This window comes from Gallus gallus, chromosome 14 (assembly GCF_016699485.2).
Source record: "Gallus gallus isolate bGalGal1 chromosome 14, bGalGal1.mat.broiler.GRCg7b, whole genome shotgun sequence".
Lineage (NCBI taxonomy): Eukaryota > Metazoa > Chordata > Aves > Galliformes > Phasianidae > Gallus > Gallus gallus.
This window is the reverse complement of record NC_052545.1, coordinates 13,843,465-13,861,058: the sequence shown is the minus strand read 5'-3', so window position 1 is coordinate 13,861,058 and position 17,594 is coordinate 13,843,465. Positions and strand designations below refer to the sequence as shown.

At 54.5% G+C, this 17,594-nt stretch overlaps 1 protein-coding gene across 4 annotated transcripts in view; it reads left to right on the top strand.

The window, feature by feature from the left end:
* The window catches only part of LOC416755, a 34,731-nt gene extending 21,451 nt beyond the window's left edge, over window positions 1-13,280 (top strand). For 3 of the 4 annotated variants that reach the window (XM_040647772.2, XM_046900776.1, XM_046900775.1), the window contains 13 exons: window positions 1,065-2,161; window positions 3,610-3,826; window positions 5,071-5,228; window positions 5,578-5,679; window positions 6,576-6,773; window positions 7,228-7,787; window positions 8,428-8,686; window positions 8,850-9,060; window positions 9,762-9,904; window positions 10,278-10,391; window positions 11,610-11,813; window positions 12,211-12,304; window positions 12,963-13,280. In XM_040647772.2, the coding sequence (XP_040503706.1) occupies window positions 1,291-2,161; window positions 3,610-3,826; window positions 5,071-5,228; window positions 5,578-5,679; window positions 6,576-6,773; window positions 7,228-7,787; window positions 8,428-8,686; window positions 8,850-9,060; window positions 9,762-9,904; window positions 10,278-10,391; window positions 11,610-11,813; window positions 12,211-12,304; window positions 12,963-13,026 (3,195 nt within the window). In that variant the 5' untranslated portion in view covers window positions 1,065-1,290 and the 3' untranslated portion in view covers window positions 13,027-13,280. Of the gene's footprint in view, window positions 1-262; window positions 326-1,064; window positions 2,162-3,609; window positions 3,827-5,070; window positions 5,229-5,577; window positions 5,680-6,575; window positions 6,774-7,227; window positions 7,788-8,427; window positions 8,687-8,849; window positions 9,061-9,761; window positions 9,905-10,277; window positions 10,392-11,609; window positions 11,814-12,210; window positions 12,305-12,962 lie in introns of those variants that run through there. The other variant, XM_040647773.2, reaches the window with a different exon arrangement.
* The last annotated feature ends 4,314 nt before the right edge of the window (window positions 13,281-17,594 follow it).

Sequence of the window (17,594 nt, the reverse complement as noted above, 5' to 3'; positions counted from 1 at the left end):
CGCGGGGAGGCGCACGCACAGCAGGCAAACATCCGTCCGTCCGTCCCTCGCCGCGGCAGAAGGAGCTCCTGGGACACGTGGGCGAGTGAACGTATATGGGGACACCGAACTCGTGGACGGCTGCCACAGCTGTACGGCGGGTTCCTCCGCCGGGGCTGCGGGAGGTGACACCCGCGTACAGTGGGGCATCGCCCGTCGGGACGGCTCCCTTCAGCTCCGCGGGGCGGCTTTGCCTCGTGCCCCGCCCCGCCCCGTCCCACGCACCCGCCCCGCTCCAGCGCTGCCCCCGATGGCGGCGGCGGGGCGTCCCGGGGAGCGCGCGGCGGTGAGTTCGGGGGGCGGCGGGGCCGGGGCGGCTCGGGGCTGCGCGGAGCTGTGCGGGGCCCCCCGGCCAGCCGGCCCCATCCCTGTCCCTATCACCCTGCGGTGGCCGCACCAGCATGGCTGCACGGAGGGCACGAGGCAAAGCCGCCCCGCGGAGCTGAAGGGAGGCGCGCCGGCTCCGCTGCCCCGCAGGCTGTCCGGCTCCGGGTCGCTTGCTGCTTGCTGTGTGGTTTCTTGCGGCTTTCCTTCCGTCTGTGTGCGGCCCGCGGCCGGAGCTCCCTCTTCTTTCTCCGTCCTTTCACTGAAATGGAGAGAGAACGTGGAAATGGGACACCTGTGGGGTGGGCTGAGGGGAGAGGAGAGTTCAGCTTCCATCTTTTTGGATGCTGGGAAGCCCAGGGTCTGCCGGGGGGATTTTAACGGGGGTTTGCAGAGCCCCGCGCCCGAGGTGGGGAAAGAGACCATCGTGCTACAGAGTGCCACTCTGTGTAAATTCCCGTGGAGAAAGCTATTAGCACTGACATCAAACAGTGTTAAATGCTCAGGGCTTTGAAGCCTGAGACGGCTTTGTCCCACTGCAGTCACGGCTGTGAATCTTGACAAACCTCTCAAGGAAGAGAAGGAAAAATTCGAGATGCCCGCACGGGTGAGGCTTTTAAGCCATTAAATTGCACTGCTGTGTTTCTGTGTTTCCTAACTTGATTTTGTATTTTCTTCCCCCCACCCCGTGCCTTTTAAAGGAGCTGAGCTGGAAGATCCTTGGTCAAACCATCCCCTTCTCGGTCGGATTTTTGTGGGACCGCTGCTTTGCTTTGTGAAGCAGCACCCCCTGGAGAAGTGCCTCTTGCATTCGGAGGGTTCATCCTGGTGCCCTGCAGTGGCCCAGCAGCAGTGTCCTTCTGTGCTGTGGTGGCTGTCAGGACAGTCCCCTTCTCCTCAAGGTCTGAGCAGATCCCAGCTATCACCATGGGAGATGTCTGGCTGGTTGGACTGATGGGGCTCATGTACATCTGGTTTCCCAAAGTTGCTGCCCAGAGTCCCATAAAAAACCCCAGGGACCAGCAAACAGAGCATACCCTCTTGATTAATGAAATCAACGCTGACACCCCAGGAGAGGACACTTCTGAGTTTGTGGAGCTCTATCACACCAGTGGTCAAACAGCCCGTTTGGATGGCTACTACCTGGTTTTCTACAACGGCAATGGAAACCAAGCCTACAGGGTTCTGAACCTCCAGGGCAAGGCTACGAACAGCCAAGGCTTCTTTCTTGTTGGCTCCGCCTCTGTGAACCCAGCAATAGTTATTCCTAAGAACACTATCCAGAACGGCCCTGACGCGATCGCTGTGTATTATGGAAAAGGGAACTACAGGGAAGGCATGAGCGTCACAGGTAAAGGCCTGGTGGATGCCTTGGTCCATAAGACGAAGAAGACGGACAGAGCAGATACTCTGGTCAAGGTGCTGACCCCCGGCAGAGACGCTTTGCTGGAGGACTCCACCTTCAGGTCTACAGATGAGTCGATCGAGAGGTGCCGTGGGGCAGACGCTCAGTGGTTCTTCCAAGTGGCCGTGCCGACCCCAGGCACAGATAACCACTGTGTCCTCACTCCTCAGCTGAACGCATCCGCCGTCCTGATCAGTGAGGTCCACCTTGCCTCTTCTTTGGAAGATTTCGAGTTCATCGAGCTTCAGGGTCCCCATTCCGCCGTGCTGAGGGACATCGTCCTGGTGCTGATTGATGGCCGGACCAAAGACGTTTATTTCACTATGGATGTTCATGGCAAGACTTCATTGGATGGGCTGCTTCTGATCGGCCCAGCACAAAGCAAAATCCCAGGTGAGGGCTGCGTGTCGGTGTCTGCCTCGGAGCTGGGAGAGCTGCCTGCTGAGTTTGGGGTTGCGGGATGCTGTCTCTTTTTATGGTGGTTTGGCATTCTGATGGACGAATGAGAACATACCAGCTTGGTGCTCGGTGGGTAAAAGAGCTAACGAAAGGAAAAGGAGCTGCTCAAAGCAGGTAAAATATTGGAAGTTATTAAGAGGAGAACAAAAATTAGGCCATATTTGATGCCACTGCATAAATCCATTACTTGCAGGTATCTTGTCTTGTGTGGTACAGCGTGCTGAACTCATAAAAGATGTATTAGGACAGGAGAGGTTCAGAGAAGGTCAGGAAGGATGGCGGCCAGTGTGGGGCCCTGCTCAGAAGCAGAGGCTGTGCTCTCACCACACCATCTGCCAGCACAGTTCCCATCCGTCCCTTCCCCTCAGTGCTCCCAGGAGGAGGAGGTGGAGGAAACGTCTCATTATTTTGGGCTCTCAAAAGGAGACATTGCAGCTGGGGATGCTGACTCGGCAGAAGCATTGTGCAATCCTCTGACTCATCATTTGTGAGTCAGGGCAGTGTTTGCCACTCACAAATCTGGTTCCCGTTTGCAATTCATGAAGGACGCAGAACTGGGCCGTGTTGGAGTCAGCAGATGGGACAGTCCACAAAGCTGAGCAAAGCTCAGGCGGATGCTGAGCAGGAAGGAGGAAGCTGCAGCAATCTGACTGAGGTGTGTCCTCGTTATTGCAGCTCCATGATGTGTCGGTGCCCAACCTTCACAGAGCTGCATCAGAAGAGGGCTGGGGGTCGTTAGGGAAGGGTGCTGTGCCTTGCTGTGCTCAGCAGCTCTCGCTGGCCACCAGGGAAATGGCTGGGGGGAAAGGGAACGGTACGTACAGGGAAGGAAATAGGGAAACTCCATCAAACTGCAGCCTTAGTTCTGCCTGCTGGTATCCTGGACTCTTGCTGAGTACGTGTATATGCGTAGAGCATGCGTGTCTGTGAATAACAAGGACTGTTAGTGGAATGCTAGAACAAACTACTGCTATTTTAAAATATTTTTGTGTATGATCAGAATAACTGCTACCTTCAGTCTTAGTTCATTTTGCAAGCGTGTTTTTTGAATTAAAAATGAGCATCTGCACCCGTTTTCCTGCTCCCCTGCTCGTGCCTGAAGCAGCTTCACAGCCTGCAGCACCTGCAGAACAGAGTGCCCCTCCGCCCACCTCCAGCCTGTGGAGCTGCCCACAAACAGGGAAATGTGGGCTATGAGAAGGTGGGAAATGTCAGGGAGCAGAAAGGTGCTGAGCACCCCACTTGTTTTTTATGTTACTGTATCGGAAGCAGTGCTGGTTTCCTGCACAAGGGGAATTGCTCGTGCCTGGAGCATGCTTTATGGGATGTCACTCCTGTATGTCTGACATGCTGCCCTTGTTCTTTTCCTTGCTGGTGTGCAGTGGACTTGGCGTTCCCGGAGAACTCCACTCGTCCTGTCCTCAGGGATGGCCCCAATGCCATTGCTCTCTACAGAGGCAACAGCAGCAGCTTTGCCCCAGGGAAAGCACTGACAACAGCTGGCCTGCTGGATGCTTTCGTCTATATGAGCACTGAGGGACCGAGCCCTGAGCTGCTGGACACCCTGACACCGGGCAGACCTGCCTATGGGAGCGTGCGGTGAGAGTTTGCTGTCACAGCATTCCTTGCTGCCTGGGGCCATCCCTGCCCATGTCCTCAGCCCTCCTGAGAGCAGCACTGACTGCCAGGAGGTTGAGGCCACCTGGAGAGGTCGGGAGTGTAGGTACATCTGTCCCCAGCTGGGTCCCCACTGCCCTGTGCAAATGGGAGCTGATGGCACCTTGGGTCACATCCCATCCCACCTGAGGCGGTGGGTTCTTGGCATCTCCACTCAGGCCCTTCCAGTACTTGAAGGGAGCTTATGAACGGGAGGGGAACTGACTTTTTGCACAGTCTGATAGCGACAGGACAAGGGGGAATGACTTTAAACCAAAAGAGGGGCAAGTTGGGTGAGATACTAGGGGAAAATTCTTCACTCAGAGGGCAATGAGGCACTCGCAGAGGCTGCCCAGAGAGGTTGTGGATGCCCCATCCCCAGAGGCATTCAAGCCAGGTTGGATGGGGCCCTGTGCGGTCTGATCTGGAGGTTGGCAGCCCTGTCCACAGCAGGTGCTTGGAAATAGATGAGGTCCCTTCCAACCTAAGCTGTTCTGTGATTCTATATGATTCTGTGATTTTATATGTTTCTTTGATGTTCTGGGTGGGCATGAGAAAAGCCTGCTTGAGACTACAGTAGTCAACTGTATCAGGAAATAGCGTTGTTCACTCACTCCTGTGGCAGAGTCATCACTTAATCACAGCACATTCGTATTCCTTCCTTTGTTCATATTCTTCCCACTTGTCCAATTAAACCTCCCCTTGCCCCATAAGGAGGTTCTCCTTCCCTGAGGAGCTCTGTTCCGTGCAGCTCCTTACAGTGGGGCTTCCTCCCCTTTCCTTTGAGCTGAGGCTCCTGCCTAAGCATTTCATCCACAAGTGCTGCCTTTCTAGTTTCCCTCTTGCACCCTACTGCCCTTCCCAATGCTCACAGCCTGACATGAGCGCCTCTGTACTAACTTACCTGTGTTCAGATCAGGCAAAAAATGAGTTGCCAGAAGATAGAGTGGGATGAAGCCCATGCTCTTCTCTTTTAAGGCTTAGGGGGCTCTTGGGCTCCTTTTTCAGACAAGGAGGTACTGATGAGGGTGGGATGTCTCTCCAGACCCCAGGAAGGGAGCAGACTTCACTCCCTGGTGAGAATTTTCCCCCTCTGGTGCAAACAGATGTGAGTGGTGGGTGACGAGCACCCAAGTCTCTGGCTGGCAGGTTGTGTTCTGTCTCATTCTCACGTCTGTCTCTTTCAGGCACCAGCTGGGAGATGTGTCCATGAGCCAGTGCAACTGCTGCTCGGTGACTCGGGACTCCTTGTCCTATATCCTCAGCAGACCCACCCCTGGCAGGTTCAATGATTGCCCCAGCAGACGCTTCAGTCAGACTGTTTCCTTCTGCCTTCGTGTAGCAGGTGGGTATTGGTTACCTCTGCTTCTGTAGGCTTGGACCTCCTAAGGAGCGGAGCATGTGCTCCAAGGCCAAGATATCTAGCATATCCCCCCAGGGTTGTGCTGGGGTGCACGTAGGTACACCAAAGGAAATGCAACCAGGACGTCTGACTGTTCTCTGTAGTACTGTTATTTGTGGCCACCCTTCCTAGGCTGATACGCTGTACTCTTCACTTGAACCCCCACGATGAAGTAGAGCCTTTTGGGCTCTCCAGGTGATGAACAGGAACTGAGCTGCAGCTGTCCCAGGATGAGCTGGAGCTGTACCTGAGGTTGCAGGAGCTGGGTAACAGTTAGCTTTTTGTTTCCTAGATTGCCAGGAGTGGCTCCCAAAGTCAGAAGAGATCCTGGTGACTGTGGTCCAGGCCCTTGACCAATCCTGCAGCTGTGGAGTTTTTCCAGCCTACTTCAAAGGTGAGACAGTCAGAAGTGGAGCAGCCTGGGTGCTGTCAATGGTTAATGCTCATCAGCTTTTGATTTCCAGCCATGGGTTCCCCGCTGGATTGCATCCTCCTGGCTTGGATCTCAGCTCTCCTGAACTTGGTTCTGAGCGTGAAAGTGCTGAGAGTTGTGCAGAGTGTGGTGCTGTTCTGCACTGTGCTCCATCTGCAGCTCTGGCAGCCAGCACACATCAGTGCTGGTTTGTAAACCTTGAGCATTTGCTGTCAGACAGATTATAGAATCACAGAATCATAAATGTTGGAAAAGACCACTAAGGTCATCTGATCCAACCATCAGCCCATCACCACCATGCCCACTGAACATGTCCCTCAGTGCCACATCTACCCTTTTCTTGATGTGGTGACATCCCAGCTAGGAGACTGTTGCCCAGCTGTCCTTGTGATCCACATGGACTGAGCCAAGTTACAGCAGAAAAGCGAGTGGACTTACTGCTCTGTGCTGTTTTTGATATCCCTGCTAGATTACTGCACAAACGGGATGAGCACATGTGGATGCATGAAGAAGACAGCATGACTCTGCAATGTGCATTGTCAGCAACAGTACTTTCAGCACAGCGTGTTTAGAGGCCCCAGAAAGATCATTCTATCTGCTGCTGGGGCTGCAAGGCTTCCAAAAGAATGAGGACGTCTGTCAGTGGGCTGTGTCATCTGGTCCCAGACACGAGCTGCGGGGCTCCCAGTGTTAAACTGGTGGTACAAGCTGCCCCACCAAAGCCTTCTCTGGTGTCTGTCTGACCAGGGGGGCAGTGGTGGTAGATGAGGAGCTGATGAGCTCCATGTCCCTTCCAGGAGAAAATGCATCTTTAGAGATCTGGTGGCACTGAGACAGACCTCTGCTTGCCTTGGCAGATCTAAAGGCAGCCTGCCAGGACTTGGGGCTTGTGTTCACCACCCTGCTCACTGCAAAGTCAGAAGCCCAGCTGAGCAGCCTGCTGCTCGCCTTCCAGACCTTCCTGGAGAGCCCCAGGGCTGTGAGTTTTGATGGAAGGAATGTCACAGCAGAAAGCTCCTGCTTCAAGGATGTTCCTGCGCCAGACTTGACCCCAGGTACTGGTCGTCATTCTTGTGTGTTGGGGAACGCTGTGTTTGAGGATGAGCACGTGGGCCTAGCTCTCCCAGGGGCAAAAATATCTTCAGCTCCTTTATTTTACTGGCATCCACACACAAACAAGCTGTGAGAAGCCAGAGAAGTGTTTTCTTGCTTTACTCTCCTCTGCTTCCTCTGCGCATAAAGGACACCAACACAAGCTGGTGTGGTGTGAGGGGCAGCTCCCATCGCCTGTGGGGCACAGCCTGGCTCTCAATGGACACTGCAAAGGCCCATGGGGATCTCTGTGTGTTGGGGCAAGAGGAGAGACGTGTGTTGGGGTGCTGGGCAAGCATGCCCAGTCTTCTGCTGAATTTGGTCATTCTCCAGCAAAACAACGTGCAAGGCTGTGTTCTTTGCTCAGGGTGCCATGCATAGGCCCACGTTCCATTCGTGACATTTTTGCTTTCCTAGGTGCCCCATCAGAGATACCTGAAGGAACAGCAGAGCCCTCTAGACAAGCAGGCAAGCTACTCATCAATGAGGTGAACCCAGACAACCCAGGGGGAAGAGAAGACACAGAGTACATTGAACTCTTCTACACTGGACAAACATCCTTTGACCTCCAGGGATACTGGTTGGTCCTCTACAATGGCAAAACTGGACGGGCCTACCGGGTGTTGGAGCTGTCTGGACACCACACAGACGAGCTGGGTTTCTTCCTGGTGGGAAGCAGTGCTGTTAACCCAGCACCCATGGTCAGGCTGCCCCCCAACACCATCCAGAATGGGGCAGATGCTGTGGCTCTCTACTACAGCAGCAGCATGCGCTACGTGCTGAACATGGCCGTGACTGCCAAGGGGCTGGTGGATGCTGTGGTGTACACATCCCGAGTGACAGAGAAGGCAGAGCAGCTGCTCAAGGTGCTGGTGCCAGGGCAGGGCATCCTGTATGAGAACGATTCGCACAGTACAGAGGATGAGTCCCTGAGCCGCTGCCACAGCCTGAGTGCTAGACTGCAGAGCAGCTTCCAGGTGGGTTGATGGCAGATGTCTGCTCTCCATCTGTAGTCACTGAGAAAGCAATGGTCGTGTTTCAGTGTGTCCCTGATTTGGGAAAATGGGGCATTCTGCTGAGCCATTCCCCCTCCAGCGAGCTGCTGCTGCTCTCACCTGCCCTCACCTTTCTGACCCACCTGTGTGCCTCTTGTTGGCCAGGTAGCAGCTCCACACTCCATGCCTCAGGACCAGGAGATCCCCAGGTAGCTCACATGTCGACAGCCCCAAAACCTGGGGGCTGCTTGTGGGCAGAATCCTGGGGCCTTCAGTTACCCTGAGCCACCTCTTCAGCCCCACTTGCCTGGTGCCACTCTGTAATGTGTGGCACAGCACTTCACATCCCTGGTTCGTGAAGAACCCTCGTCAACTACTGGCAGGATTCATTTCTAATTTGTCCCAGTTGTTTCTTTCTAAATGTTGAGCATCAAATAGGCCCCATGAGAGAATGCTGGCAGAGTGCAAAAGCCACATAAGGGAGGGCTGTACTGTTGCACTGCCAATGGCTGAAAGGTCAGGCCAGCACAGAGGAGTGGGTTGGAGGCAGAATGGCTGTAGCCCCTTCAGACCTGACCAGGGGAACACATGCAGATGGCAGCAGCTCTTGTATGTCCTGCAGGTGACTGTGATGACACCACTCAGGGAGAATGCCTGCAGCAGCCCCTTCGGACCGTCCCCACCCACCATCCGCATCAACGAGCTGGGCCTGGCGGGCGGTGGAACCGTCCGCTTCGTGGAGCTGGAAGGGCGGCCGGGGACCAGCCTGGCTGGGCTCAGCCTGATTGTCTTCAAGGGCCAGGAGGGCAAAGTGCAACACAGCATCCTGCTGAGAGGCAGCATTGGGGCATCAGGGCTGCTACTGCTGGGCGGCGAGCATGGTGAGGCAGGCAGTGGGCACCATGTGGGCACCATGAAGTGGGCACTGGGCACCATGAGTCAGGCTGTGGGCACCATGGGGTGGGCCCACACTCAAGATGTTCACCCCTGTTCACTTATCCCCATAAGTGAACCTATGTTCACTTATCCCCCTGACATTTCCAGGTGGGACAGAGCTGACGTTCAAGGACATCTCTGCTGCTAGTGAAGGCATCAGCGCTATTGCTCTGTACAGCACCAGTTTGTTTCCTGGTGGCATGAAGGCAACGTCAGAGGACCTAGTGGATGCCGTGGTGTTCACATGCAGGCCGAGCACAGTGGGAGGACACTTGGACTTCCTCGGCCCGCTGTATGCTGTGCCCTGCGGTTATGACAGGTGAGGCCACTTCTCTGGAAGATGTCCCTGGGCTCTTGGCTCCCAGAGCCTTGGCTGGCATGTTGCTGAACCTGCTGCCCTGTCCTGTGCAGCCACGTGTATTCACCAGCCTTGAGATGGAAAACAGATAGGTGGGCAGTGTATTGCAATGGAAAATGCTTCTACTTCAGTGTGAGACATCTCTTTCACTGCGGGTGAACTTTGCTTAGCAGGAAATGGGGTTGAGCCTTTGTCTTGATAGGAGTGCTAGTAGAGTTTCTCCTTTCCACAAAATCAGCTCTTTTAGTTAAAACTGTCCTCTGCAAGGCCTCTGCTGCACTGTCGCAGTGGCTCGGATGGAGGTTCTGTGTTGGCAGCCTGTCCCTGGGAGCACACACGAACCAGGGGCAGCCATAGGAGTGCCCTTTTCTCAGAAAATCAAAATCTCCAGCTTCTGGCTGGCTGAAACTTTGAACTGAAAGACCTCCTCCAGAAACCGGTCCCATTGAATAGGTTTGCTATGACCAAGCCCCAGTCCTCTGCAGCTGATGGGGTCGGCTGGACCTGTCTGTCACAGCCCTATAAGGGCTGATTTCAGCTCTAGCAAACTGTCCGTCATCCCCAGCAGCGCAGGGATTGGGAGCACTGAGGGGATTTATGGTTGGAGCCTCAAAAACATGTAAGAGGCACTGCTGAGCTTAGACTTCTCTTCTGGTGGACAGGTCCGTGTCCTTGAGCCGCTGCCCCTCCAGTGATGCCAGCACAGAGCTGCAGTTTGCCATCTCGGAACCTACCCCTGGTCTGCAGAACAGCTGTCCCCAGGATGCCCTCGCCATGGGGCTGGACCTGTGCTTCCTGATACCCAGTAAGCAGGGCTGTGTGCCCCCATCAACATGTGGGAGTAGTGTGGTGTGAGCCATGGCTGCCTGTGGGAGGTGGGGGGCTGGCAGGAAACCTTCCCTGTAGTGTTGATATGATGGAAAACACACCACCGTCCCAAGCAGGCAGTCTTGCTTGTGGTTTTGGTGCATGCTTGTGTGAAAGTAGCTGCATGCTTCATTTGAGACACCTGCAGGCTGCAGCTCCTGCTCTAGGTCCCACCGAGCTGTATCCATGCCCTGCTGAGCTTTGCTCCTGAGCTCAGGCAGGAAGCTGAGCATTTAGCAAGTGGTGTGCAATGGGGAGGCAATCATTGGGGCCAAGCTGCACTCAACAGGCAACCAATTCTCTTCCCACAGACTGCTCTGTGTGGATTCTGAACCATGAGAGGATGTTGGAAAGCTTGAGAAAGGCCTTGGTGAGCTCCCTGGATGAAAAATGTTCCTGTGGTGTCTCCGAGCTCTACCTGCAAGGTTGGTGCCCCCTTCCATCTCCCTGGTTTGCAGTGTGATCCCTTCAGCCACTCCACTGGGCACCAAAGGGGAGGCCATGTCCCCACTACTCCGGAGGGCCAGGAGGGCTCATTGCCCTGCAGCCAGTCCCTTCTCAGCCCAATCCACAGGTTGCTCATGCTAAGAGAGTCCACAGTGGGCTGCTTACAGGGGAGGGGCAGCCTAGAGGGACCAAGGAATGGGAGTCTCCAGGTTAGCCAAAGTATCTCAAAGCCATACATTCTTCTGTAAGTCAGGTCCAAGGGTGTTCTGAAGGCAGAATTCATCCAGTCTGTCATGGGATGAGCCTGCCCCATCCTGGTGGAGTTGGGCCTTATTACCCCTAACACGGGTGTCACACACTTTTAGAAATGGTCCTTGTCCCTTGTGCAGGGCTTCTGAGCCAGACAGCCTGGGGTGGCAGCTCTGATCTCCCCACTGAGTTGCTCATGTTGGTTGTGATTTAGGACAGCTACATCAGAAGGGCTTTGTAAAGGATGCCCTCAGGTGTCCATGAGACAAACTGAATATCCTAAACCTGCAAAGAGCGCTTTGGTTCTCAGCCCTTTCTCAGCCAGGCTCCTATGTTTATTTGAAGTACCTGAAGCAAAAAGTCACTTCTGGAAGTCTTAGGGCCCTACCTCTTCTCAAGGATGGAAGAAATATTTCCTATTTATTGGCTGAAGTTGAAAGAAATGAGGGCTTTGCAGTCATGCTGGCTGTCAGCCCTCCCTTGCCCAAACACTATTTGATTTCTATCAGATTGGATGGAGCCCTGGGCAATCTGATCTAGTATTTGGTCTAGTTCTTATCAACCCTGCCTGTTGCAGGGGATTTTGAACTTGATGATCCTTGGGGTCCCCTCCAACCCAGGCCATTCCATGATTCTATGATTCTGTGAACATCTTTGTCCCTTTGAACAGCTGCAGACAGTTTTGACCAAAGGGTAAGGATCATGAACTTGTGAAGCAGAATGCAAAGGATTTTACTGGATTGGGACGACAACTCTCAGCCCATTTTGTCACTGAAAAAAGAAAAGGCAGAGCACGTGCTCAGGTTGCTTGTTATGCAGTGCAGTGCCCTACAGAGGATGGTGAAGAGGACACGGGGGGAGAAGGCGGTTCCTGGAGCAGGACCGAGGTGTTCCCATGCAGCAGGTGGGCTCCCCCCTGCTCAAGGCGTGCCGGTGCTTCTCTGCAGAGCTGAACCTGACGTGTGTAGACTCTGTGGTGAAGATCTCAGGCCGGATGCATGCTCCACTGCCAGAGCAGCAGCAGTCCATGGAGAGCTGGCGCCAGGACCTCCTGGCCAGCCCCCACCGCTTCTCCGTGGATGGGAGAGTGTTGGAAACCAGCCCCGAGTGTATCGCCCAAAGAAGCACACCGGTGTCATCGCAGAGCAGCTGTGAGTGGGAGCAGAGCTGGGCACGGGGATCTGCATCCAGCACCAGCAGGGCTGGGCTCGCACGTCTGGTGCTGCTGCTTACACAAAGCTGTCTTCTGACACTGATGGGTGTTTGGGAGGGAGGTAACGGTGGGTGGCTCCTCTGCTCTAAGGGGTGATGGGGCAGTCACTTTGCCATCTCAGTGCCCCTGGAGGTTTGGGTGCCTGCATCTGCCTGTGGGGCTGGGGTAGCCCCATTCAAGAAGTCCCAAAGCTGGCTGCTTGAAGCCAGCCAGAGCTGAAGTTCCGCAAGGCGTTTGCAGGCAGGTGGGAGAGGGCTGAGATGGGGGCTGGAGCCGAACCCCATGCTGGGCAGGGCCCTAACTGCAACACCCCATCTCTGCCTTCACACCCCCAGCCTCCCCCCACGGCTGGGAGATCGCCCTGTTTGTCGTGGGAGCTCTGCTGCTCGCGCTCTTGCTGGTGGGCCTGGTGTTGCACTTCATCAAAAGGTGAGAAACCGACTTTAAGGTAATCATTGATAAAACCTTGGGTGGAAGGCTGCTCCTTGGAGCGAGCTGGAAGCGATGGATGGTTGGGGATAGTCTTGAGTGGAGACAGCTTCCAGGTTACAGCACCGCTTTAAACAATTACTCGATGGCCCTAGCAGTGTTAGCAGGCTGCTTAACGCTCAAGTGCTCAAAAGCAGTGTTAGTGGATGGGCTATTTAACCAACTTGTGTGATTTATTTCCATGAAGTTTCTGTGATCTTTTACCATTGGCTAGGGTGCTGCTATGCAAGTGTTAGAAGAGAGGAAAGTTCTTAAATCACGTTTGAGGAATGGAAAACTCGGGAAGTATTTGACAAGGGAGTGTAAGAATACTGTGAGCCAGGTTTAGGGAATCTCCTTCAGAAATCAGGGTGGTTTAAACCCAATCTACCTGTGTAGGTATTCTGCCTCATTTTTCCCCAGAATGCTAACAGACACCGTGGTGAACTCAGTGACTGAAGGCTCATCATCCAGCCTCTTCATTCTAACTGCAAAGCTGAGACAAAGAGTGAGAGCCTGGTGCCCAAACACAGGAGGGGAGATGGAGCAGTCATTCCCTGCTTTCTGCAAAAGAGCGGAGTAACTGATCTTTCATTTTACTTTGTCCATTGCTTTTCAGACGTTTCCAAAATTACACCAACATTGAATTGAACGACTGCACAGAGATGGCAGCAGACTTCTAATGCTCCCAAGTACAGCTACAGTGGCAGAGCCACCACCACCAAGGCCGGGCTTGTGTCTGCAGGTGGCAGACCAGCTCTCCAGCTCCCTTTTCCTCCGGGACCTGCAAAATCCCAGGTGTATAAATGCAAGTGTGGGTGCATATACAGGTGTATACACACACACACATACGTACGTGTACATACATACACCATACATGTCTGAATTATTTTTACACTTCTAATTTTTTACCTCAAACTAAAGGAGTTGAAAGAAACAGGCAAATTTTGTGTTCTGATGACCAGAAAGAAACCTCCTTGGCTCATGCACAGCCCTACAGCAGCAAAAGTCTTTCAGTCTCCCCTGACCACCTCTTGTCTAGGCAAGGGGTTCAGAGCATCATGCCTTTGAAACCTCTGCTGCAGCAGCTCTGTACCGCCAACAGTTGGGGTCACCAGACTTTCTCTGCAAATAACCCATATAGTCTTTAGGCAGCTGCCACAACCTCTGAAGCATTAGCTTCATGACTTTGTCCTCCTGTGGTGCCAGCTCACCCTGCTGTCAGTGCAGCCCTGCTAGAGCACCCTGCCTTCACAAAGGGTCAGAGGAGCTCCATCCTGAACTGGCACTGTGGGTGAGAGCTTGTCCATACTGCTGGATGGATGCAGGACTGGTTGGCTGGCACAGCATCGTGGCTGGTAGTGGAGCTGAGCTGCTGCAGCATCATCAGCATTTCCTGCTGGAGCTGCTGCTGGTATTCCTGCTGGTGCTTCAGGTGGTTCTGCCTTTCCAGCATGGTGTGCAGTGCCTGGCTCAGCTCCTGGATCTCTGTGTGTACAGCATCCAGTTTCTCAGCAATGGCATGGGAGTCAGGAGCAGCAGGAAGTGCTGCTCCACCTCAAGAAGGGTCTTCATTTCTAGGGCTTGTGGGAGTGGGCAGGGCAGTCTGAGTGCTGGCATCTTTGACCTGAAACAGCAGGAGGCATGAGAGAAGTGAAGGTGAAAAATCATCAGCTGCTCCTTTAGCGAGGACAGAATCATAGACCATCCCATCTCTGCAGCCCTCATTTGGATGATCTCCCATAGCTTTATGTCCTTCTGATGTTGTGGCACCCAACCTGCACCCAGTGATGAAATTGAGGCCATGGCAGCAGAACAGAGTGGGACAATTCCTACCCTCACCCAGCTGGCAGTGCTGGGCCTGGGATACCCCACCCCACCCCACCCCACCCTGGGGCTCTGCTACCCACCATCCCCCAGCACACCTTGAAGCCATGTGGCCTCTGACCAGTGTCCCAGCTGCTCTCAACTTGAGCCACAGGGAAGCCTCCCAGGTGTACTCAGTGCAGGTGAAGCTTGAGCATTACTCACGGGTGCAGCTGGCAGAGGTATGGCACTTTCTTCCCCCATGCCTCTCCCAGCCTAGTCTGGACCAAGATACAGCAGGGCACCATGCAGGACTGCTCCTGCAGGCAGCACAGTGCCTGCTCCAGTTGGAGCTAACAGGTCCTCTGGAACCTGCTTTGTCACCCTGCATCTTGCTTTTTTCTGCTGAAGAGCCCTGTCTGCAAGCATTGTCTTTACCACTAGGGGTGGCTCTTGGCAGGGGGCACAACCAGCCTCACCCAGATGGGTGGAATCTGCATAGGGGCAGCTGTGGTCCTTACTGCTTTGGCAGCTCTGTGGAGCCATCGGAGCACCCACAGAGCCATGGTCACCTGCAAGGGACAGAAGAGAAATGCCTCAATAGGAGATCTCATCCCCAAACTTCCTAGAGGAGAGGAGCCTGCAGGATTGGGTGGGGGCCCAGCCTTACCCCTCCCAGGGGGCTGTCCTGCAGGTGAGCCCCCCTCGACTGCTCACCACCCTGGCAGAGTGAGGTCACACTGACAATCTGGATGCCCTCCTTGCTGTCCTGGCTGATGGTAGGAGTTGTGCTGGGCAGTGCATGGATCTGTGTGCCCAGCAGCTGGGGTGGCTCAGCCACATGTCCCTGCTCCATGGGCCAGGGCTGTTCTACACCTCAGTCAGCCACTGCTGTCCCTGGCTCCATGCTATTCTGCTTGACGAAGAGGTGCACAGCCTGTGGTGTCACCTGGATGCCATCCAGCTCGAGCACATTCTTGATCCTGCAGAAGCTCAGCCCAGCCCTGTGCAGTCCCACAGTCTTCTTGGTGTAGTCGTCCAGGCAGCCCATCACTCCCAGCACCTTTACCCAGCCAGTGCTGCCGCTCAACCCTGCAGCACAGAGCAGAGCAGGGACACAGTGACACCCAGGCAGCACCACGCAGTGCTAGGGCTCTGCTGGGGCACCCCAGGCTGGTGGCCATGGGGCATGTGGTGACACAGGGCCCAGCCATAGGGAATGAGGAGGGGGCTCTGGCTGGGAGAGAAACTTTTCCTTTGCTCACATGCTCTGCAGGGTCCCACCTGATGCCCCAGTCGCACAGGGGCATGGAGGATACTAACAGGCTCTGCTCTGCCTGATGTGAGCAGTGCATCAGTGAAGGGTGGGGAAGAAAGCAGTACAAGAGGAGGTTCAGGAGGGTGTGCATCTCTCCTGACAGAGTTGGAGTTCCAACGCCTGGGTTGTTGGAAGACTAGGGTGGGTAATAAGCAGGGTAACTCCAAATTCACTCACAAAGTCATTCTGATGCCTGCTATCAGCCCTTGTTGTTATGGCCTCCTCGGACGGCCATGCAGCACTGGGAGCTGTGGCTGACCAGGGCAGCTGGGCCCCCTCACTTCAGACACAGCCATGGTGTCAGGGCTGTGCCAGCTCCTGTGGCAGTGATGTGTGGCTGCTGCTCCTCATTGGTGGTGGACCCACTGCACTCAGACCCTCTGCAGCTCAGGTCTGCAGGTGGCTGTGGTGCAGCTATGTCCCAGTGCCCAGTCTGGGCCCCCAGGACTCAGCTCTGTGGGGAGCTGGGTGCAACTCCTGCCCAGCAGCATGTCACCATGGGAGTCCATCAGGTCCCTGCTGAAACTTTGTGCCTGCTTGGTGGCAAGAAAAGCTGTGGTGAGTTGATGCCTGCAGCTGGAAACTCGGTGCCTGGGAGTCCACCTGTCACGTCTGTAGTTGCTGCTGTCCCATACCACTGAGAGAAGCAAAAGCAACCATTCATGTGTCACTGTAAAGAAAGTCTGGGTATGTACATATGACTGCATCTCCTGGGCTTCCCTTTCCCCATGCAAGGAATGCATGGAAAGGACAGTGGGTCAGGACGCAGTCAGACACCAGATGTACATGGGGATATACCTGTAAATATGGGAACAATGCACATATACGTGTGCAAAGCTGCTACAGCAGTGGAGGTTTTTTCCATTTTCTATCATTTTCCTTCACCTGCAGGTATCCTTGGAAAATCAGTCCTGCATCTGCTGCTCGGCAGACATACCAGGGGGCTTCGCCTCCCCAGGCAAACAGCCCCCAGGAAACCACAGCACAGCACAATGTTCTGCAGAATAAAGCACGTTAGGTGGCTGCTGCCAAGCAGATGCCATCCACACATCTTCTCTAAACTCCTCTTCCACAGGCATATGCTGGTCTTGAAAAAGACCTTAACATGTTTTATCTGCCAGGAAGGCACAGAGACTGATGTAGATCATCTACAGAAAGCCAGGGGAGAAACAGCGCTAGTTGTTTGGTTGTACCACTTTGCACTGTACTTCTTCCATGGCAAAAAAGAGGGGCATTAACCAGATGTAGACTGCACTTTGATCCAGAGCTGTTTGCAGCTAAAGGCCCTCCCACACACTGTTACACACACAACTGATCTTGTAGACAAGAGCTGCAGAGGGCAGGTGGTGGAGATCATAGAATCATAGAATCATAGAATGGCCTGGGTTGAAAAGGACCTCAAAGATCATCTAGTTTCAACCCCCTGCTGTGTGCAGGGTCGCCAACCACCAGACCAGGCTGCCCAGAGCCACATCCAGCATTTGTGGCATTTTGAAGCTGCACCTTTGCAGTACTTTGAGTACCCAGAAATTACACTGTGTGTGTCTCGGGCTGCCCGCTGCAGGAGGTGGCTGGTGCTGCATGCTGGGCCCTTCCTCCTTTGCTTGCTCATCCCCAGCCCTCAGCATGCCATGCAGTGTCAGACAGCTCAGCTGCAGTTCTGGTTGAGCCTTTGCACTTTGCTGGGTAAAGAATTGGCAGGGGAGCCGGGCCCAGAGAGTGGTGGTGAATGGAGATACACCCAGCTGGCAACCGGTCATGAGTGGTGGTCCCCAGGGGCTGGTATTGTGACCTGTCCTGTTTGATACCTTTATGAATGATCTGGATGGGGGCACAGAGTGCACCCTCAGTACGTTTGCAGATGACACCAAGCTGCGGGAAGTGCCGATCTGCCTGAGGGCAGGAAGACCCTACAGAACAACCTGCACAGACTGATTGCTGGGCTGAGGCCAACGGGATGAGGTTGAACAAGACCAAATGCCGGGTCCTGCACTTTCGCCACAAGAACCCTGCAGGCGTGGGGCAGAGCAGCTGGAAGGCTGAGTGGAGGAAATGAACCTGGGGTTGTTGTCCAACACTTGGCTGAACGTGAGCCAGCAGTGTGTGTGGAAGGTCACCGTGCGTCAG